The following is a 23,337-nucleotide window of genomic DNA, read 5'->3' as shown; positions in this document are numbered from 1 at the left end:
GGTGGTGAGTACGCTGTCCAGGGAGGTGTAAGACACTGGCTTTCAAAACTGACAACACAGTCCTCTCATGATCATCAAGCTCTGTTACAAAACACAAAGTGGTTGTAGGAGCAAAACAGCAGCAACGATGCTCCCAGATGTTTCTTTCCAAAGTGATCGCCATTGCTTTTTCCACCGAGTGCCAAGTTGGGTAGGACATTGTACATTTATGAATTTACGAGGCCTATTTGTCTCACGGTTTCTTTAAATTGTATCTGATCTTGCAAGCCTTGCCCCTGTATATTTCACTAAGCAAATTAGACCGTTTCAAACAAATCAGTCATCCTTTTCTTACTCATGGTACCACCAAGGTGTAAAGAAAGGCTCACAGTTACTTATAAAGGACAGATCATAGGTTTTAACTCTGCTATAAAATTTTAATTTTGTTTAAACTAGATACTTTCCTTCAATATTGATACTGTTGCTCCAGCACTAAAAGCTCTCAGAGTTAATTCATTTACAGCTTTTCATCCCAAATGATATTTTTAGCCATCTTATGTAATGTTTTTCCAAGGTCAGTTTAAGCAACTGGATTTCCCCCTGGTTAAAGTACTTCACTTATATCATAAAATGTCTGAAAAATATTTAAATGGAAATGTCTTCTATTTTTAAAGGATTTATTCTACCAGTTGATTTCTCAGCAACTAGAATGAATGCTTTTGTATCTTGGAAAGGAAGCAAATGAAAATTCACATATGAAATAATCCCTTCTATATTTCTATGTTTTACAACAGGCCAACTTATAGGCTTGTGAGATAATTTTAGTTTTATTCTGCTTGAATAAGACACAAAGAAATGCCAGCCAGATACATATTTATTTCAGAGGCCTGTCTCTCAGGAAATAAATATTTGTTTCATGTGCTAGAGCTTGTGGTCTCTCTCTTTTTTAGATTTCTCTTTCATCTCACAGAATTCCTTTATTCCTGTATTGTAACTTTACATGACATTCAATATTCCTGAATTTTCAAATAATATTGAAAACATTCACTCAGTCACAGAAGAAGAAATATACTATGAAAAGCAATATATGTAAGAGAGAAAGCACTTGCTGGCCTCATAAGTTTATTCTAATGTTTATTGTTTTCCTTAATTAATTAAACAATGGCCTTTTTTTTCCCCCTTTTGTTTCATGGACCCTTTTTAGTCTTTCTAAGCAATCATCCTCCTTTCTTTCCTCCCAGTCTCTAAATTGGAGACTGTGCAAATGGAAAGATCTGTAAGCAGGCTATAGCAGTACAGCAGTACTGCTGCTGCATTACAGAAAATCCTGTGAGCTTTGTTCTTTTCCCACAACAGCACAAATACACCATAAGAAAGATAATAGAACTAGAATGTATTTCTTACCTGCCAGGGAACCTCAGGTATCTACCCGAGTGACCCTAATTATGTCACTAGATCAATGCCTGCCTGTGCCTGAATGTGTGGAAACCATACGACTTCATTCCATTTCAGTAGCACAAAAGTTGTCAACAATTCATTGTATGGTTTCTACTCTGCAGACGGGTGACAGCCCACCGTGCGTGTCTGAGGTGAGACCTGACATACGGCTACAAAGAGCTAGATATTTCTAGTCTTCAGCTCCCGACCAACTCTGGATGAAAGGACAGTAATAAGCGTAGAACTGCTGCTGAACTCACAGAAACCAATATAAAAGTGACAGCTGAAAATCTAGGCTCCAGCAAGGAATATTAGGTTGCAGAGACGTGGTAGAGGGTTGAGCCTGAAGTGTTGTTATCCTCTGAAATTCATGGTAAGAAGCATAAACCTTAACTCCCAAGGGAGAGATTCCATCAGAACATCTTAGAGGACAGTGCAAGGGGCAGATCCTTTGCAAAGCGGCTCCGTACATAGAATAAAATCCTGCTTTCTCGGAGCTCTCACATAAATTCAGCCATGTATCATGTATCACAGCTGATTTCTGAAGCTAATATTTTTAGTATTCTATATTAGAATTTATTCTACCCTCAAGACCAAACCAGATTCTCTAGCTCTGTCAGATCTTCCTCTGCTATGTTGCTTGGAATTTAGGGCATAGTTCAAACCTCTGCCATGTTCTTAGGAACATATGCAGGAAGCATATCCTGGAGTCACACTGTTCGGATGCCTAACAGAAGAGTAGTGAAATAACTAGTCAACGTGACTGTAGTCCTTGTCTCAGCTGGATACCTAAAGGAATGCTTGGTTTTCTGAATAAATCCAATGTTACTCTTAGACCTGTACCTTACTAAATATTAAAGAAATGAGAATAGAATTTGGATAAATCACTAGGATTAAAGGAATTATAAAAGAAATTCTGTAGTTGAACCAAACTTGTATAAAAATAGTCAGCTCAGTTGTTTCGTGCCATTCATGTGTTTGTTTATCGAACAAGAGGAAAAGAGTTAGGTTGTAATATGCCTGTAGGTCTTGTAAAATGACACAAGGAAAGCATGGCCTTCCCAGGATAAACAGAATGAGTAGAAACTTTACAAGATATGTTGGTTTTCAGCTGGATCTTAAAATTTATTCTTCATGGCTTGGAACAGTGCTGTCGGGGGTAAAAAGGAAAGAATTTTGCAAGACTGTGTCAGCGGAAGTATAAAAGGGGGTATCTTGGAACTGCCGAGAAAATTGTGGTTCAAAGGAATAGAGTCTCTGAAGGTACAGGGGAATTGCTTGCCCTGAATAAGAAGCCTTGTTTTTCTGTAATGGTGTAGTCCTTGGACAACCTGGAGAAGAGATGTTAATACTTTCAGTAAAATTCAACAATTCTTCAGGAAAATTTGACCACTGTCTTGCTCATGAGATTATGGGATTGTAATGCCTCCAGCTGATATGGCATTGGCTAAAATAAAACAGTATTAATGTAACCAAACCATCCCTGTAACTTCTGAACACTGCTGTTCAACATAATAATGCGGTTTTTCTGTCCTTTCTTTCCAGTTCTATGATGACACCACTTAGTGTATGTCTTTATAGAATTAAGTAGGAGCAAACACCTGGACAGTAGCAGACGATAACAGATACATTGCAAACTGCACTCTACTTCAGCCACAACAGCTGGTTTGCATCCCATAACCCACAAAATTTGTCATCTCTACCTCCTTCCTCAACCTTCATGCGTTTACACCCTGAAACCCAAAGCCTAACATACTGCATTTCAGTGACAGAAGTCTTTACTAACCCACCTGATTTAGTCTATGTTGGCCTGGTTCTGCAGACCATCATACTACATGACAGTAATATAATGCTTTCATGTATTTCTGTAATACGGAAGGGTCACTTTTTCCACCATCACGAAAAAGTGAGCTGCGCCCTTGTATACTAACTAGGCCAGTGACTGACTATCCTTTTTACAACACCAGCATGTAGCCACTAGGACTTTCGTCTGTAACACTGTATTTTCCAGTCATTGGGAAAAAAATATCTGGTAGCAACACATAATAGTCACCAAAACCAACTCAAAAAAATAATTAAAAAAAAAAAATTTTAGTGAGAGGCTGCAGCAAATGCAAATAAGTAAGAGATATTCATGTTCTGCTCACAAAGCAGCATCAAGAGAGATAATTTTGTAAAATTGGAGAGCAAGAATTTCCAAACCATGGGAATAACCATTATGTAACAAAATTTTACCCTGCAAGACAGGTGCGCTCAGAAATAGATTCACAGTTTTTTCTTTGAGACACATAGACTGGGGCTCCCTTCAGGTGTGCATACCACATTTCTGTGAAAAGCAGAATACAATGAAAGCAACGCACAGAGAGAAAACTTCTTACACCCAAGTCTTATCCCAAGAGGAAGACAGGGTTCAAGAGATAAACAATTTTGTCTACTACAGAATAAGCTCCATACATCTATAAACAGAGTTAATAAACATTTAAAGTTATGTGTAGTTGATAAAAGCACTCTTCTGATTTGGTTTTGGGTCATCTGGGCCTGTAGTGATAAGACAAAGGGTACCGAGTTTAAATTGGAAGCAGGAAGAAGATTTAGATTGGCTCTCAGGAAGAAGTTCTTCACCCAGAGGGTGGTGATCTTTAAGGTCCCTTCCAACCCAAACCGTTCTCTGACACTGTGATCTCTTTCTATACTCTTAAAAGTTCGGTAGAAGGCCACTGAAATTATTTCCCTGGACAAAATACAGTGCCCTCTTGATAAAAATATTAGAGACATAGGAAATGTGATTAAGTATTGGGTTTGCTATTTTGCAAATCTAAAATATAAATAAACTGCAAAACTCTTCGCCGCATTAACATTTGTCATGGGTTTCTGAGACATAGCACACGTAAGGAGAAGAATGGAGACACAGGCATCATCGGGGAGATAAGGCTTCTATAGGTGTGAATCTGAACTTGAAAACCTGTAAGGGGTGTGATTCCTCATTCTATGATATTACTGTGAGTTTTTTCCTCTATTTCCTTAAATTCAGAGTCCTACATTGTGCTAACTCTCCTGTCAGCTAGTTTCTGTGGATTCAGTATTTATGGACCTAACAGCACAACAAAGACATCGTTATGTTCCTTATGCCTGAGAATCCCTAAAGAGAAACACCTTGTTCTTTATAACTACTACATATTTCAGTGCAGTTCTTACAAGATGCAGGACATATTTAACAATATAACGCACATGGCGCGAGTCTGTACTGGTGACCACATACCTGTTCAGAATGAAGAGCTCATATTTCAAACCCACGTGAGGAGATGATCTGATCATATAACTGTTCTTTACTGCTCCACTTACACAGTGTAATGGAATACAGCTTCTCAGATGTTTTATCACATAGGCCATTTGGACAACATACAGAGTCTATCTTTAATCTCTGACAGCAGACCAGTATCAGCAACAGGTATTTAGATTTTTATTGAAAACTATGTTACTGAATGACTTTAAATTGCTTTGAAGATAATGCACATTTATTAATCAGGTAACAGAAGCAGCTGAGTAGGAAATAAAAGCTTAGGTGGACTTCAGCTTTAGCATTTCTAGAATTTAATTTAAGATGTTTTACCTTATTTTACTTATCATGCCTTCCGCTTATTTCAAGAAAAATTTAATGCACTGGATTGAACCTGTAATATATTAATCAAACAATTGCAGAATAATCCATTCCTAAAATACTCTGTTTCAACAATTCCTGCATATATCTACCCAACAAATTAGCCCTTTCTGCTAGTGGTGCCATTATTCCAGAATACCAAAGCAAAATTTGGGAGACCACACAAAGACACCTGTCTTATTGACTTTTACTATCTTGGAACTCCTGCATTACAATAAACTGTTTTTAATTGCAATTGTGTCTTAGGAATACGCATCTTTAATTATGAACTTGATCAGTTAGACTGACTGATGCTGCATAAACCTGGAACAAAGGGCACCATTACTCCTCTCATCTGCCTTTTCTCAGCTAATCAGTTGCTAATCTTGTACAGACAGTGAAATAATTTACTTGTTTTCATTTTTATTCCTGTAAAACTCACTTTAGCAGTGGCTAGAAAAATGTACCTTTTTAAATCTAGATGAGTAAGGGAAATGCATTTTAGTAGATAACTTCTTTTTTTCTAGCATCTAATCATTTCCATTTTGCAAATGTGGGTCTTAGTACTGCAAATACCATACACCTAAGCTGTATATGCTACAGCGTGGTAACCACTGACTGTTTTAAAGGACCATTTCTATAGAAATACCCTCTTCCCCATATGCACAGCACACACAATACTCTAAGCATTCTGAGTGTTGAGCACTGTGCAATTCAGCACATCTTCTTCATAAAATTAATTAAAAACCCAAAAATATTTCCCTTTTTTGTTAGATATTTAGGAAGATCAGTTAGCTCTATCAGTATTATTGTTCCTCCTGAAAAAATTCAAACACAGAAAAATCTGGGGTTTAGTCCTTTTGTACATAGAATATTCTGAGATGGGCCTAGGACATGAGCTTCAGTTTTTTCTTGCAAATTATCTGGTTATGCTTTATTTCCGCAACTTACTAGGTACTTTCCAATGTAGTCTTTCTTACTTTTCTCCATGCTAAGAAGAAACAACCATGCAGCAGTTATAAAAAAGGAAGAGATCGAGAGTTTATTTGGAACTGTACCAAATAACAAAATAATTTCAGCTGGAAAATCAAAGACACCTATCCTTTTTAGTAGTGCTCACCAATGAAAATTTAGAGACAAATCTGTGTTAACAAATAGCATAATATGCTTAAATAATTTACGTTTTATCACTTCCCCAGTTACAGGACTATTACAAAATTTTAGATTTCTCTACTTCAATGTGCACATTTGAATGTATTTCACATTTAATAAAGGACCATAAATTTAATAGAGATTTCATTTAAGTTGATTTAATGTAACATACCTAGTGGAAATATGTTATGTATTATGCTATTTAAAATTTCTTTGGTATAACATAAATTCACACCTCTGTTAACTCCTCTAAGACACATTTACTTTATAACTATGATCTTGACTTACAAAACTGAATCTACAGTGTTGAATGCTAAAGCTGTATTTGGGTATTTAAAATGTAAATATGATAAAAATTAATTACTACATCAGCTTTTTGTATGCACTGCTGTTATTCTTAATAGCTTGACTATAGAAGAAGTAGTGGGCAGGGTAGATAATCAAAATTAAACCCATGCATTAGATATGAATGAATGTGATTTAGTAAAATAAATTTTGACACAGCAGGTGTTTCTTGTCAGTTCAATGAGTTTTACTCAGGGGATATCACTTCTGGCAACAATCTACATGCTTCAAATGATAATATGCTTTACACACAACTTTTTTTTGTCTGAATTCATGCAAAGTGTGCTAAGAACTCTACTTCTGATTTTTCATAGTTTATGGCATTTAATATTGAATTTTAAGACTTTTTATGCCATGCATTCTGTAAGACTGAAAAAATAAGCATTTCTTTGCAAAGTTAATATATGCTTCTAATGACTTGAGTAATACCTGATCTTAATTAAACACTTATTTAAAAGTATATGGTCTCATTTTTAGCATATTCATCCAGTCCCAACAAAATATCAGAGTAAACCAACAGACAACCTGAGTGCCTATGAATACCTTGTATAAAGGTACTCCACAAAAGAAACATCAAAAATCTAGATTCAAGGAGAGGTATTTAAAATAATTTTAAATATATAAACACCGATTCTTAGCTTATAGGTGATTCAACACAGACAGATCAGAAAGGAAGTGTGTCTCAGATTTGAGGCCAGCACATCAGGGCATTTTGACAGAATAGCTTTTATAGATGTATTCAGAGAGTAATGAAGTCACTGAATATAACAGCGAAAAGCTTTATGCCCACACACCAAAGAGGTTATTTCCTTCACTGGAACTCAAAATTTCAGTATTTGCAGGCAAACGTTTACTCTTAGAAAGTTTTGAACAAAATAATTTGAACAGTAATTTGTTACTGAAAGGTTAAAAGATATTTTCCATTATCAGTAGGTTATCCTCAACAGCTCATTAGCACTGGACTACAGCAGAATGGAAATATTGCAAAGAAGCAAAATAGATAAATGAAAGCTATGTAATTTAGATATAAAAATTACTCCCTTTTCCTTCTGGTTCAAATTATTATATGTGGCTCAAGTGTACCCTTGTTCAAACCATTGCAATAGAAGCTATTTAGTTTTAGTTTCAATCTTAAAATCTCACTTTTCCAAATCTCTCAGATTCTGAGAAAGTCTTAATGAAACCTGAATGAGAATAGGAAGCATTTTTTTTTCCCAGTTACCATAACCAGATAAAATTTATTCAGAAAAAAATTTTAATAAAATGCCCTTGATTAGTATTTATACTAGGGCTTTTGCTGGTTCATACACACATGCATGAGGTACAGATATGTGCAGGAATGTGAATATTAAAACAGATTGTATTTTACTATCACAGTAAGTCACAGTCAGCTAATATGAAAATAGCCCAATAAATTACTTTCCCTTGTTTTGTACTAGTTTCAAAGAAAAGAATGTTTTTAAATCAACTAATACCTCACTCATACAGAAATTTTTATCCATTGTTCTCTTTCAAGAATTTGCACCTAACAATTCAAATTGACATGAATCAATAACCATAGCTTTGACAGTCCACCATTTCACCTCAAATAGAAGGGAAAAATGATTGGAGAGTGAAAGGCCTGTTCCATGCTTCATGGGGAGGGTAAGATTTTTGCAAGCACCCAAGAGAACTGGATGTTTAGCTCAATTTGGATGCTTTTGTTAATTCCATTAATAGACTATCTGACTATTAAAATTTCACAAAGGATGCATAAGACTGGGGTTTCTTTTCTAGTTCAGTATGGTACAGAATGGCAGATGAATTAACAGGTACAAGCAGAACCCCATATTGCCTCATTTTTATATTTACTTCAGTCATCACTATTTGGTATGTTTATCAATTTGCAGATGACTTAGAATTTATTTGCATTTGTTTGATTTTATTGTAGTTGGATACACAATGAATGATCTCATTTTTGAATGGCAAGAAAAGGGAGCAGTTCAAGTAGCAGAAGGTCTCACTCTGCCACAGTTTCTGTTGAAAGAAGAAAAGGATTTATGTTACTGCACCAAGCATTACAATACAGGTAGGAAAGCGTATCAGTGATTAAAACTGGACAGACATTGAACATTGATTGTTATTTTGGAGAGTTGTTTGGGGTTTTTAAATATTCTCACTGCAATCACAGGATGATTAAAACATACAGGTGCATTGTGCAGGACAATGCAGTCTTAAATAACTGACACAGCAAAACAAAGCTGCCTGAAAACTGACCAAACTCTATTTCAGTAAACTTAGGAAAATACATAGTTCAAATAATTCAGAAGCAATTCAATCAGGAGTTTTATTTTTGAAGCAGGTGCCATGACCACATCTACACTGTGGGATCTGAAGCATCTGCTGAAATTCAGAGGTCCATATGCTGTGCTTAGTGCATGGCCTGTCTGAGTCAGGAAAAAGGGTACAAGGCTGCCAAGCCAGCTATCCCTGTTTTGGTTCATAGAGCAAGGGGGCAATGCAAACCAGCTGAAAGCATCCTTAATGTGCGATGGCCAGGTGTTCAAACTATACGTGGCCTTTCTCAGTTGAAGCCTTTGTAGAACTGCAATGTTTAGCTCATCATCTCTGGGACTATTTGAAAAATGGGAGTTTTAACATCAGTAGTATAGTTATTTTATTTTTAATTGTAAAAAATTATCTCAGTAACTGGACAATCACAAGCATAGTAATCCTCATAAAACCATGTAGCAAAGGATAAGAATGCATATCTTCCATCTTCTCATGGGAAAAATAAAAAACTAGAACTCTTTCATTCTAATCTACCTCTCTCAATTTCTGCTCTCCATTATGATTCTTTATAGAATAAACGTATCTTGAAATTTATGTTTAGAGCTAATTTATTTGGAATCTGCTGAAATGGCAGAAGGGATAAAATTCAATAGGTGACATCCGTAAGAAATGTCCTCTTGCAAACAAAATTAAGGAAGACTGCTTTTCAACACGGAGTTTTATCACAGCTGCCAGGGTTCCCTAAGGGGAAGAAAGGTTCTGTAATAATTTCCATTTAGTATGGGGAGACATTTTAAGGACATTTTGAATTGTTCCTTAAAATAGATTGGAAATACGCAACATGTACTTTTACTGTACAAATACCAATACTGGCTAATCCTTAAAAACTTTCCAGAAATTAAGATACATATCCTATAGCAAAGTAATTTTTTCAATCAAGTATTTCTCTGTTAATTATAATAATGAAATTAATACTGGGGTTTTTTTGTTTGTTTTACCTTAATCCCTATGGCACACAAGTAAATTTTATTTTCATTCTTAGTCTCCTTTAAGATATATAAGCAGCCTCTTCCTCCTTTTTAGGAATCTCCTGATTGTATGACATTTTAACATGTGCCTGTAACTGTACCTCTATAACCTGTATAGTGGTATTAACAAATAAGAATTTGTGGTAAAAAGTATTCTCCTCATATTTTTAAAGTTCATTTGGACAATATGATGCATCAGAAATCTCTAACTGAGGAATTAATACATTACTGTGGTACAGAATCTGATACTGGATGGAAACCTATTTTAAAATGTCAGAATTTCCAGTGATTTCCAAATATCTCTTCAAGTATCTCATCCAAAGATGAATTATACTCTTAACTCATTTGTCTGAGAACTTTCATTACAATCATCACAGTTTAAACCTTTCTGATTTTGACTAAAACTTCATTTTTTCAATATTTTTGAGCTACTATCTGTTTCTTCCTATGTTTCAAGCCTATATAAGTTGATATTAATTTTCTTCTAAGCAGAAATAGGAAAACATGACCTAGGCATAATATACTAGGTTGCATGGGATCAACTTAATGCCTACTGTCTTTTTCACAGTGGCCCTAAACTGAGCTGAGAAGTGGGAGGAACAGATGTTATTAGCTGCACCTGAGGTCTCATAAGTGTTCTTATCATTGTGAACTGCTGTCACATTTAGGTGGGAAAAGGGGTTTAGTGACATAACTCTAGAGGACAGTGTGGCCAGTCATCAGTCTCTTGTATTTCTGCATTGCTTTGGCCAAACTGCATTTCTGTGGTCAAATAGGTTCTCGAAATGCTAGTGAAAGGTCCTGAAAAGATGGCTGAAGTTTCTGCCACTACTTTAAAAAATAATTGGGCCATTTAATTTGTACATAAAAAGTCAAGCTACATACCAATACAAAAACCTTGGAAGTCTGGATGCAGACACCCACCATACACTACAGGATGGAGACGTTAAAAGACATTAGCAAATGAGCAGAGGACTGCACAGCTTTGGGACCTGCCTATGACGGGCAGAATGAAAAACATGCAATCCCGAGTGGCACCAGCTGCAGGCAGAATGGTATGTCCTCACCAGAGGAAGGAGCTGACTGGCCTGCTCTGAGTTACAGCTTCGAAATGACAGGGACAAATCTGGAGAAGCTTTGGCATGGCAAACCAGAGAGACAAGGTAGTCTTATTCATGCAGGACTAGAGTCATGTCACGTTCTTCTCTTCAAGATAATCGTATTTTCTCCAGAGTATTTATTTTTCTAATCCATGTGTTCAGTATGAATTTTATTTAATCAAATTAGAGGGGTTTGGTTTGGTTTCTGAGAGGGTGGGAGTGCCTCTCCTTTCTTTGGAAGCCACCGAGGTAAAGGGCTCTGAAGTGGAGGATCAAGTCAGGGGACACTTCCTGAAGTGACAAAACTGTGGCAAAATCCATGAACAACCAGAAGTTCAGGGGAGAGAGAGGGAGCCCCAAGCTTGTTAAGCACCTCTATCTTATGAGCTGAAGGCCATACCAACTGACAAAGCTTTGGGAAAGACTGGGATCAGCAGAGATTGAGAAGGAGCAGCAATCACTGGCCTTCATAATATATATTTTCTGAGAGGATAGTTTGGGCACATATAATCAATTCTCTGCCACTTCAGGAGCCTCAGGAAAGGGGGTGTATTGATATCTCCCTGATTTAAGTCCTGGAAAAGCTGAGGAGTATAAGGGGTGTGAGAAGGAGAGAGTTTTTGGCTCTGCCAATTTACCACCCCTGAGGCAAAGGCATGTGGAGGTCCCACAAGCAGCAGTGGATCCCATATCCTCTTGCCACCAGGCAGACAGAAGGGGCCTAAGAGACGGAAGGGAATGGCAACAGGTCCCTGCTCGGAGAGGTAGAAGAATACCCTCCTGCCCTCCCTCTCCTCCACGGTTGCCCCTGCAGAACAGGTATGGGGCTCTGGAACTCGAGGGCCAGACAACTGGAGATGCAGAGGAAGGTCCATCCAGGGAGTTCCCCAGGATGACTCTGTCAGCCCCACACATTACAACGGCCTCCGTTAAGAAGGAGGGTCATCGTCATAGGTGATTCCCTTCTGAGAGGAACAGAGGGCCCAATATGCCAACCAGACCCATCTCACAAGGATGTCTGCTGCCTCCCTGGGGCCGGGTTAGGGACTTCACCAGGAAACTCACTGGTCTTGTACAGCCCTCGTACAAGTTATTACCTGCTACTGGTCATGCAGGTGGGCAGTGACAAGGCTGCAGACAGATAGTCATAATATTATTCTCGAAGACAACATTTATGAGCAAGAACATATTCCCACTTTTCCTGACTGGATTTGATTACTAAATCGGTATTATCTTTTCCAGTAGCTATAATGTCTGCTGGTTTGGGGGGACCATTGGGTCTTTGCACCCATACTTTTGGTCCATTGTTAAAAGTACTAGTAGATCCAAATCCTTTGTCACCTCATAGAGTTGTTATCTGCAGGGCTTGTCCCCTAATAATTATAGAAGCAGTAATCAATCATGAGCAGTAATCAACTATTTTCACTACAGCACCTCTCCAATGGGGAAAGACTGAAAGAATCGGGCTTGTTCAGCCTGGAGAAGAGAAGGCTCCGGGGAGACTTTATAGCACCTTCCAGTGCCTGACGGGGGTACAACGAAGGGAGGTTTACAAGGGCCTGTAGTGACAGGACAAGGGGTTACGGGTTTAAATTGAAAGAGGGTGAATTTAGGTTAGATATAAGGAAGAAATTCATCATGTAGAGGGTGGTGACACAGTGGAAGAGGTTGCCCAAAGAAGCTGTGGATGCCTCCTCCCTGGAAGTGTTCAAGGCCAGGTTGGATGAGGCTTGGAGCAACCTGGTCTAGTCGAAGGTGTCCCTGCCCTTGTCAGGGGGGTTGGAACTGGATGGTCTTTAAGGTCCTTTCCAACCTAAACCATTCTGTGATTTGCCACAACCACTATTATTAACTATTGTGTGCAGGCTAAAAATCCCTAAACATTATATTGAAAGACCACAACACATAAGAGTTTCTTTTCCTCCATTATGTCACTTGTGTATGTGACCAGTAACGTATTTACTTAAGGTTTCTGCAATAAGACACTGTAGACAGATAATGCTTTTGGGTACTCCACAAGAAAAAAATCATTTTTCAAACTAGAAAAAAAGCATATTTCTCTGGCCTATGACAGATTAGATAAAATGAATTCTTAAAAGCATGCTAAGCAACTGCAGCTGGTATGAAATGATTGGCCAAAGAGTTTTAAATTTAGTTACAACACAGGATGGAAAGCTCTTCTGAGACATCCCATAACACAGAAAAAAATAACAAAAAAACAAATCTCGTTTCAAAACAAATTAAAATGAAGGTTTAGAAGAGTATATGGAAACTCATCAGTGTATGTCTCATCAGTATTTCACGTCCAATTGAAAATGGATCACTGTAACTACAGCTTGAGAAACAAGCTACTTCCAAAATAGGGACATAACAGTTTCAGCAACAGTACAGCATAATGGCTCATCAAGTCTTGTGTTCTGCAGTGACTCAACAACATTTCTGATTATTTTCATATTTTTACATCCACTCGCATATCCACAGTGACAAATTTGGAAAATGAGGTAGTATAACAGCCAGAAAAAATCACATGTGGACCACTTGCATTATAAAGCTGGTCTTGCTTTAACAGCATCTTTCACTTATGTATTGCTCCTCTGGGCTTTTATGCAACACGCAATTTTAATTTCAATCACAGGTAATTTCAATCATGACTGCAAAAAGCCCAATATACAGTAGCATGAATTTACACATAATAGCATTGTCTAAGAGGCACAAACAGAAATACTCTGAATCTTGGCTTTACTCCTGCACCATGGATAATGCACAAACACTGCGCTTGTTTGATGCTGCTCAGAACTGTCAGGTCTATTGCTATGTTTTAACTCAAAGTATTGGATGTAGTGGTCCTGGAAACAGCGGAGCCGTGGTTGCTACACTCACCACCAGAACTTATGGGTTCTATATATGACCATTTCTGATAGCTCTGTATCCTTAAATCTGTGATCTCAATGAACAGCCAGCTTCCTTAACTTCCTTAACATTCCCCATTCAACAAGTGTATCCAAAACATTGCAATGGCAACCATTCAGTGAGAACCTGGGACTCCAAGGTGTTAACAATTAGAAAACAGTGAAAGTGGTAAAGTGCAGTAGTGATCTTGCATCAATACATACAAACTCCAGTTATTCAATCAAACAGCACTTTGAGAACTGCAGTTACTCAGCTACCATTTCTCCTGATCCTCCCTCTAGAACTATCATGGCAGTATACAAGAGAGATATTTAAATTTGTACTGTTTCTCCTTTAAAGCTACAAGTAGAGCCCCTGCTAGATCTTGCAAGCTGTGGAGAGTTTTTTCCCCAAGATTTTTTTTTTTTTTTAAATAAACACTATCTAGACATTCTACTTTACCCATATAAAGTTCTTTCAGGTTCCCTGCCTAGAAACAACGCTGCAGAGTAACTTATGTGCAAAGTCTATAGTGTCAAAACCCTATATTCAAAATCTCACACTAGCATCGCGTAAGTACGATTTTATCTATGAAATGTAATTTTATCAAGATACCTCAATAAATCTGGCTTTTTATCTATCTACTTTAATCTCTTCAGTGACACATGAGATGCCAAACATTAATTAGGCACTTGGTGTTACTATTCACCACAGTAATTTGTACTGCATTTTCTGTTTCTTTCTCCCATCTTCCTATTTATTGAGTTCACCTATTGTTCTGTCTTAGAAGAAAAGTCTATAACTTCTGCTTTCAGCAGAGAGGACTATCTTTATTTTTCTCTCTGTAGAAAAAAAGTGTGTCAGCTGGCTTTTGCAATGTTATCTCTTCCACATAAAATGAGGGTCTGTGATTTTTACAAGTCTAAAAATGGTAAACACTGCTGAGGTTCAGAATAACACCTAAAAATAAATACTCTAACATAATTTTCAAGCTCAGATTGATCTTGAATGATTAGGATATTTATGGAGAATAGGGGAATTGAGCTACTTAAGAAAGGGATTTCCAGACGACAGACAAATGTGAGAAGCTCTGTATTGTATTAAAGGATCTAATTCTAAGTCAGCCATTTAGGCTTAGCATATCCTAGCCACAGAAAAGGTCTCACTCTCTTTTTCTCTTTTCCTGCTGTCTCTCAGTACTTAATATCATGTTAAACCCGTGTATCTAGCTGTTTTTCAAGGGAGAAAATGCAGTGCTAGAGGAGAGGACTATTATCATGGCTCAGTTGCCTCAGGACTCTCTTAGCAAATCTCCATAGCTGGCAATATTCTGGCCCTTGGCCTGGCTGCTCATCAGTCACTAGTAAAGCAGAATTGTGTAGTCTACCTATGTATATACAGATGTGTTGGAATCAGAATATAAAATATCCACTTCCCAGATCTATGAATCATACATTGCAGGGCTCCACAAAGATTTATGCAGATTTGCTCAACCTTAGTTCAATTTTGCTAAGCTTTTAACCACTCTCTTTTCAGCAAATGTAAAATTCTTATTTTAAGTAAATAGCTTAATGTAATTTCATTAAGCTATATAATCATTAGGCCACAGTCCTCCCTACATCCATAAAATATTTCACCCAGAAAGTTAATTTTTCAGTGCTACACTACGACGGAGCAGATTAGGAACACAGTGGTCTTGACTGGGAAGCATTGGATATGTGACTGTCATGGCCATAAGCGCACTGGGCCTAAGATGAGGGCAGAAGTCTCAGCCACCCATTCTGTGGAGCTAAGTAAAGATATTTTTCCTCTGTCAGACACACCACTTTTTTATTATTATTATTTTTTGGGATGTGTGGGGTTTTTTCCCTTTGGTGGTTTTGGGTTTTTTTTTTTTCTCCTTAACTTGGTCAACGATGCTTACAAAAATACAAATCCAAGGGAAAAAAACATTCAGTATAATTCATCTGACACATCACTCAATCCTATTTCTGGCCTCTTCATAATCCCATCTCTTTTCTCTCCTTTTCTGTGGCTACCAAACCATTTGCAATGGTTTCATTCAGAATCTCTTTCCTTTTGTTAGTGTTCTATTGTCCACAGCTATTCCTCTCTTTCTCCTTAATTCAGACAAACCTGGCAAACTTCCAACTACATAAAACTAATCCACATAGAGCTAATATATTATTTATTGCTCCTCCTTTAGAACCGTGGTATTTCTGTGCTGTGTCTGTATAATAATTCAAGCCTGCTTGAGTACTCAGGAAAGAGACTCAGATCTCTTACCCCACCCTTCTCTGGAAATAAACCCAATGTACAAGTACTAAGCAACGTTTATTGACACGTCAGTTATGCATCTATTACCCATGCTTATGCTCCTTAGTTTTTCTTCCTAATTTGTTTGGAAGAAGAAAATGGTGCATGCTGAACTGTATATCTTGCTGATATGATAGCAAATACAATGGCTTTGCAAGAGGCCTTGATTTGGTTGATGTATTTCTGTCACTTCTTGCCACCATGATTTCTTGTGATGTATGAGAGAGCGAGTGCTACTGTCCAAGGCTGCTGAATTAAAACAACAAATGGCACAAAAAAGAAAACCTTAGGGTAAGGACCAGCTTACAGTAAGAATATGATTCTGACAAAGGCCAGTCAGAGCAGAACTTTTAGTTATATGGGGTGTGTGAACTGCTAAGTAAAAGGATTCATTATGTACATATCTTTTTGAAGATACTGAAAGAAAAACGTGGGGCAAAAATCCTGGCCTTTTTTTAAGTAAACACCAAAATTCCCATTCATTTTGTTAAACCAGGACTTTCTGCTTGAAGCAGAAATCAGTTTGGAAGCTGGGACTGCAGATGGCTGAGCCAGTATCTGGGACACAGATTTCAGGAGTGTAGATAGGATTCAGAAAACGCCATCAATCAGGAATATAAGTAATAACTGAGCTGGCAGATATAAAACTCCTGAGCTAAATTATGTCCTTTTAAAATGGGCCACCATAACTCTTTGTTTTCTAAATATTTTATTTCCTCAGTAGAATAAAAATTTCATACACCCACATTCACTATGACATCATGGGAAGAACTCATGGCCTGTTAAGAGAATTACTGTGAAAATCATGAAGTTCTGAAGACATTTCCGAGCACTTAATACGTCTAGAATAAAAATATTACAGTTTGACTTTCTCTGAAATTTATTTCCGTGTGCCTAACCCTGTTGTCACAGCATAATACACAATATTTAGGTAAGTATAGGATAAGATCATAAATGTGTGTTACGTAAATTTTGTTAATATAATAAATATTAATGTTGAATGATTAACTATAAAATGGATTACCAAAACGTCTATCAAATACTACTGGAAAGCATGACAAAAAACTTCATGCCACTTAAGAAATAAATAACTACATAACTTCCCATGTTAAATGTAGAACTAGGAAATGCATTCATTCAAATAAGGAAAAAATCTGTATTTTTTTGTTGTGAGAAACTGTTTCATGTGTACACTATTTACAGTAACAGCATTGCCTTCAGCCCCATTCATATGTGACTAATATGAGCATAGAGCAGAATTAGAAAAATCTAATGAGACAAGGTTAAAATCATTGAAAAAATCTACAGTTTGAAGGGTAAAAAAAATCAGTTTGTATAAGAGAAAAAAAGGTTCTATGGCATTTCTGTGAGAAAAAAAAAGAAATTTTGTTTTGCTTTGGTTAAATTAGTGAAAGTTACTTGATGTTCAGTATCTGGAAAAATTAGGCCCTTTTAATCAGCTTCCTAAAATTACCTAATCTCAAGTCCTCAATTTCTGTCTGAATGTCAGTCATCATACTTTTGAATTGAAACTGTTTGAATGGGGATAAAGGGAGAGTTTTAGCAGAATCTCCTACTGATAACCCACACTGATCTTATAATATTTTTACCAAATTCATTTGATTATTTAAAAAAAAAAAACCAAACTTAAAATTGAACCAAAAGATAAAGGAGATTTTATACAACAGAAGAGCAGGCCTTTTATTTGCATACAGCAGTATTTCCAAACAGTGAGTGGGATAACAAGTGTGATTGCACAGAGTAACTTTCCTATGTCATAAAGATTTGTGTTTCAGTCTTTTTTTTTTCTCTTATAAGGAACAAAGAGCTGCAGAGCTTATTGGCTTCTTAAATTTTCAGTTTTTCTGACCATTTTCTTTCCTGCAGATACTCCTGCTATAATGGGGACTTTACATATTAAAAAATCACTGGAGAGAAATCAAAACATTCATCTTTCATTAGATAACAACTGTATTTGACAGAATATAAATTCTTTAGAGGGTGTACTACATGTTGACAGTAAAAATATTCTATTTCTATTGAATATTTCTTCTGTGTTATAAAAAGGAAAGTTTACATGTATTGAAGTCCGATTTCACCTTGAGAGGCAGATGGGTTACTATCTCATCCAGATGTACATACCAAGTCTCTTGATCGTCATTCTCTCTTGGGTGTCATTTTGGATCAATATGGATGCAGCTCCAGCCAGAGTGGCTTTAGGCATAACAACTGTACTGACCATGACAACACAAAGCTCAGGTTCACGAGCATCTCTTCCAAAGGTAGGCAGAATTTCCTGTTTGTACCGCATTAGTACAAAGTCATAACGCCATGTGACAATTAAACAACTTCACTCAACCTTGTGTGTTTTACTTACTATAATTTAAGCATCTTTTAAAGGAAATAAAAAACTTCGATAAAAAAATATTTAGGGGTTTTTAGTCACCAATCAAATATATTCTAGTTCTCTCCTGTCTCAACTATTTAGCCAAGCACATACCTACCAAATTCCATAAACCTCAGCTAGTGATAAAAACAATGCTATTCACTACCACATGAATGCTGCTTAGAAAATGACTAGCTCACCCTTTCCCAGATCCCAGTATCTGATGACATGCTAGCAGATATGACTGAATTTCTAAAGGTCATAGATTCCAACCTGCCCTCAGTGATACTCCTTTCCTAAAACTTGCCTACATTATGAGTTAACTCACTAGCTACAAAAACATTTACATTAAAATATTAAAAAATCCGAAGATAAGTAGCTCCAAACAATTTTATAAAGAATGGTTTACGACACAATATAAATAGCTTAAAACAAATTACTATGATTATCTATTTAAGTTTTCTCTACTCGTCATTGCTTTAAAGATTTTCTTATTCATTTTAAAGGTTATCCCTTGTCCATCTTTGTGTCACTGCAATTAATAGAAATAAAATATATACAATAAGAATACATGACGTCCACTGCTGTATTAGTTTTAACATGGTATTTTTAAGTTGGTTAATTGATTTTTTTTCTAAGTAAAATAGATACCCCTAACAGCAGTAGGTGTTTTTTGCTCCTCAAATATATGGATCTGAATGCATCCAAATGTAAGACCAACAGATAAAATAAAATGCTATGAAAACTCAGAAAAGCAAGAATGTAGAAGTTTACGGAAGAGAGATACAGGTATTTTTTGTCACATTTCGTGAGGCCTGAAGCTAGCTCTGTTTGCTTATATGAAAAAGCTGTTATAAATCTGCACAGAGAGGGAACAGGAGCTACTTTCCTAGTTCAGATTATGTCCTGCAGCCGGGCTTGGCAATAAAGGATTGCAATGGGTTCATCTACTCTGTAATTGATTTTCAGTATTTGTACTGTCTCAGAATTGCAGGACTAATCTGAACTGTCTGAATATCTTTATTTTGCACACCTCTATTAGCAGGGAATGAACATGTCAGAGTCCTCCACCTATCTCCTTTCTTCGACTTAATTTCTATTCCAGGAATTTTTAATCAGATCCATTAGAATACAGGAATTCCACTGGTCCCACTGTAAGCTATCCTCTGGCTCCTTAGTATCATTCAGAGATCTTTGTGGGACAGATGGTGGAAGAGCATCTGCTCCTTGCGGATTACCTGGTTTTACGAGACAGTTTACACAGTACGCTATGATGAACTGTTAATGACATAAACAGTAAATACATTTTGCAAAAGACTACATTTTTAAAAATAGTATTTAACACATAGATTGAACTGCTTTCATGTTTACTATTACCTAGCTTTCATGTTTACTTTTGTTTGATAAAAGTAGTGTTGGCTGTTGACATATAAATGCACTTCCTCCTGATATGAAATGCTAAACTTCACATCTGTGGTTTTAACGTATTCAGCCTTCTGTTCTTTCCTCTCCACAGGTGTCATATGTCAAAGCGATTGACATCTGGATGGCTGTGTGTCTGCTCTTTGTATTTTCTGCACTTTTGGAATACGCAGCTGTAAACTTTGTGTCAAGGCAGCATAAAGAACTTCTGCGATTCCGACGTAAGAGGAAGAAGAACAAGGTAAAAGTAACAGTGTTCTCAACTTTGAAAGACAGGTCTAGATGAATTTATGCCAGGATTTAGGGTTAATTTGGTAAACATACTGCAGCTTAAAGTGGTAACATAACTAAAATGACAGCACAGAATGAAATTCACTATAGGCAGAGGGTGACTACAAGGACTATGCACTGCATAAATCCAAGTTGAATTCCCAGAAGAGGGATTAAGAGGGATTTAAATGAGGCATGGGCCATGTGGGAGCCATCTGCACTCTGTTAGAAGAGTCAGATTATACTTCAGTGGGTGAAAGTTACTGGTACTTGCCCCAGTTTGTACTGAACTGAGCTTCAAATAACAATGTTTCTTAATTTCATTATAGTGTTCAGTTCAAAGCCTTAAAAGCTGTGTATCATGTAAATATTTTTTAATATAAAAAGTATTTTTCAATTAATATATTGGTGGAAGAACAAAGATTTTACTTTAAAAGACTGAGAATCTGTGTTTTTGGTTTTTTCTTCTGTCATGTTAATTTAGTATAAATCGTTCATAAAATTAATAAGAGAATTTAATGCAGTAATGGTCATTAATATTTATTTTATAGCTGATGCTACTTAGACCACAGTAAACTAAGTCACTACCAATGTGCAAAGTCAAACAGCTAAGGCTACAGGTTTGAATTTTGAAGTCTGAAGTTAAACCAAGGAATAAGCAAAATTTCTGTCAACAATATGTAACTCCTACTTCTGATTTTTCAAAGAGTAAATATTCTAACAACCTATTCATTAACTGAGTACCCACTACTGAGTTCATGCAGTGCCTTTCCACTGGCTTTCAGTCACTATCTGGACTATTACTGTGGGTGGAAGTCTGACTGTAGTAACACAACTCACTTGAGCTGTCTTTTATTCCTGAAGACTGACCTCAATTTACTGTTTAAATCACAAGGAGAAGACATCTTAGAGGTTTTTTCCATTTTACTTAGAAGATAGTGAAAATCTGTAATCCTGGAAAGCCTACCTAAACCATCTCTGCTAGCAAGAGTCCTTGTTAAAAGGAAGGGTGGACAGTAAAATGAAAAGGACATTTTCATACTTTTGCCTGTTCCTGTGTGTCGAGCCCTAGACTTCTTCAAGTGCAGAGTGAAACTCATGTAATGTAGCCTAGGGGATGGTTCAGAACGCATGTACCTGTTTTCAACATTCATCCCTATGAAAAATGTGCTTTTTTCTTTTTGCTGACAGCAGCAGAAAAAAGTGCTTTGTGAGACACACAGGAGAAAAGCGGGATTTTTGTGACAGGGTGTTTGGGTTTGAAAAATAGCAGCTCTCTGAAAGATGCTCAAGGGTTGGGAATGGGATGAGCAGGATTACCAGGCAGGGGCAGGTGAGCCACAACAAATGTGTCATATATCAAATACAAACAGATGTGTTGAGTGGTATATTCTGTGACTGTACTTTTAGTCTGTTCTTTTTTTCACCATGTATTATAGTGTGGATCTGGATCTCAAGCAAGTTTTCTATATTCAACTTTACTGATATCTTTTCATTTCCCTAAAAACATGTCAATTATTACGCTTACAGGGTTAGAAACTGGCAGGTAGTATTACCCCCTTTCCTCAGAATCAAACCTATTCTCATTCCAGACCCCTCTTAGCAAAACCTCACGCTCACCAAAGGCACTTCTTCAGCATCACGATCAATCACATTTCAGCTTAGAGGTATGTGAGGAAGGATTCACAATGCACAAGACACTTCTAAGAGAAGACCACTTAACAAAAATGTATGCACATGAATAGTATCATTGGCTTAAGTGTTTTGCTGGATCAGTGCTTCACATCATGGTATTTTTGAATTCACAATTCAAAGTCCTCATTCTATTTTTACACATCATTAGAAAGTCTTCTAACTTCAGGTCAGTTGCCTGCTAGGTTCTCATAAGACAGGATTAGACTTAGAGACTGCAGTCTCTAAGTCAAGTATTCCCCTCAGATTCTGAAGGATGAAGATATGCATTTCAATGCTTTTCTTCATAACAGGTGAGGGTATTAACTGTATTTGGAGGTATGTAGCTTTCCCTTCCTCCTTGTATCTGTATGTTTCATCATAAGACAGGTTTCTCAGCCTAAATTTACCAAGAACTGCTTTGTTCCTATGCAAGGTTATAATTTTGACAAACAGATATTTTTCTGAAAAGATTAATTTAACTGAAGGTTTCCAGATTCACTCCAGTTCTACGTAGACCTAGAGCTCCTAGCCAGAGTTAACCCTTGAGAATACACCTTCTCAAGCTCTAGAGACAGCGCAGCTATTTGCTTCTCTTTTTCTCAATGTTTTATTTCATTTTGACCACAAAGTCAAAAGAAATTAAAAGATAGGTTAAAAAGCTGCATTTAAAATAAACTTCAGTGGCTTCCTTGAGCATTAAATCCTTTTACTTTTCAAAGTGAAAACTGATATTCTATTCAGTATTTATATCCAAATAGATTAGAGGAATAGATCAGTCAGGATAACTTATGAGACTTTTCCATCCCATATGCTTACCATCTTGGGACATTTTACTAGGATTAATTTTTTCTACCAGGTGAATTCCAACCAATGAATACAGACTATTTTTGGCACTGGCATTTTATCTGCAAGGGTACAGTAAAATTCCTAGTGATACGACTGTGTTGCAAAAGTCCACAAATTGATGGGTTTGGAAATGTTTGGTTGACAGAAGAGAACATGTATGAATAATATCTAATTGCAATAGGGCAGCTGAAGAATTTCCAAAGTCTGTTTTCTTTGTAATTTAAAAGATATGTTTGTTGCAAGAAATATTTACTTTTACCAATTAACCCCAGCATTGGTCAGATGATTGAATTCCAGTGCTGAAATGCCCCTGGGAGGTCAAAGAACCAAAGAACCAATTTTCCTGATCTAAGTCAGGATCAGTTATACCTAATTCATCCCAGTCATAAAAATTCCACAAGCTCCTCTGCGATCTATTCCAATGGTTTAGAAAGTTTTTTATTAATGTCTTTTTTTGGCCTTTCATGGCTTGTCTAGAAGGGGCACAGAGAACAGACTACTTCATTCCTTTATGTAGCCTTTTGCATGTTTCCTTTTGGTCATCTTTTTTTTAAATATTCCCAACTGGTAGTCTTTTTTTTTTTT

The 23,337-nt window shown here is 36.7% G+C and overlaps 1 protein-coding gene across 1 annotated transcript in view; it reads left to right on the top strand.

The window, feature by feature from the left end:
* Positions 1 to 23,337, top strand: part of GLRA3 (glycine receptor, alpha 3) — a 63,878-nt gene that overhangs the window by 34,791 nt on the left and 5,750 nt on the right. Inside the window, exons 5-7 of the mRNA XM_010152594.1 lie at positions 8,481 to 8,618; positions 18,222 to 18,436; positions 20,057 to 20,209. Coding sequence (XP_010150896.1) covers positions 8,481 to 8,618; positions 18,222 to 18,436; positions 20,057 to 20,209 — 506 coding nt within the window. The remainder of the gene's footprint in view (positions 1 to 8,480; positions 8,619 to 18,221; positions 18,437 to 20,056; positions 20,210 to 23,337) is intronic.

This window comes from Eurypyga helias, unplaced genomic scaffold, assembly GCF_000690775.1.
Source record: "Eurypyga helias isolate BGI_N326 unplaced genomic scaffold, ASM69077v1 scaffold735, whole genome shotgun sequence".
Lineage (NCBI taxonomy): Eukaryota > Metazoa > Chordata > Aves > Eurypygiformes > Eurypygidae > Eurypyga > Eurypyga helias.
Note: the sequence above shows the minus strand (reverse complement) of the source record. Positions and strands in the feature narration are given on the sequence as shown.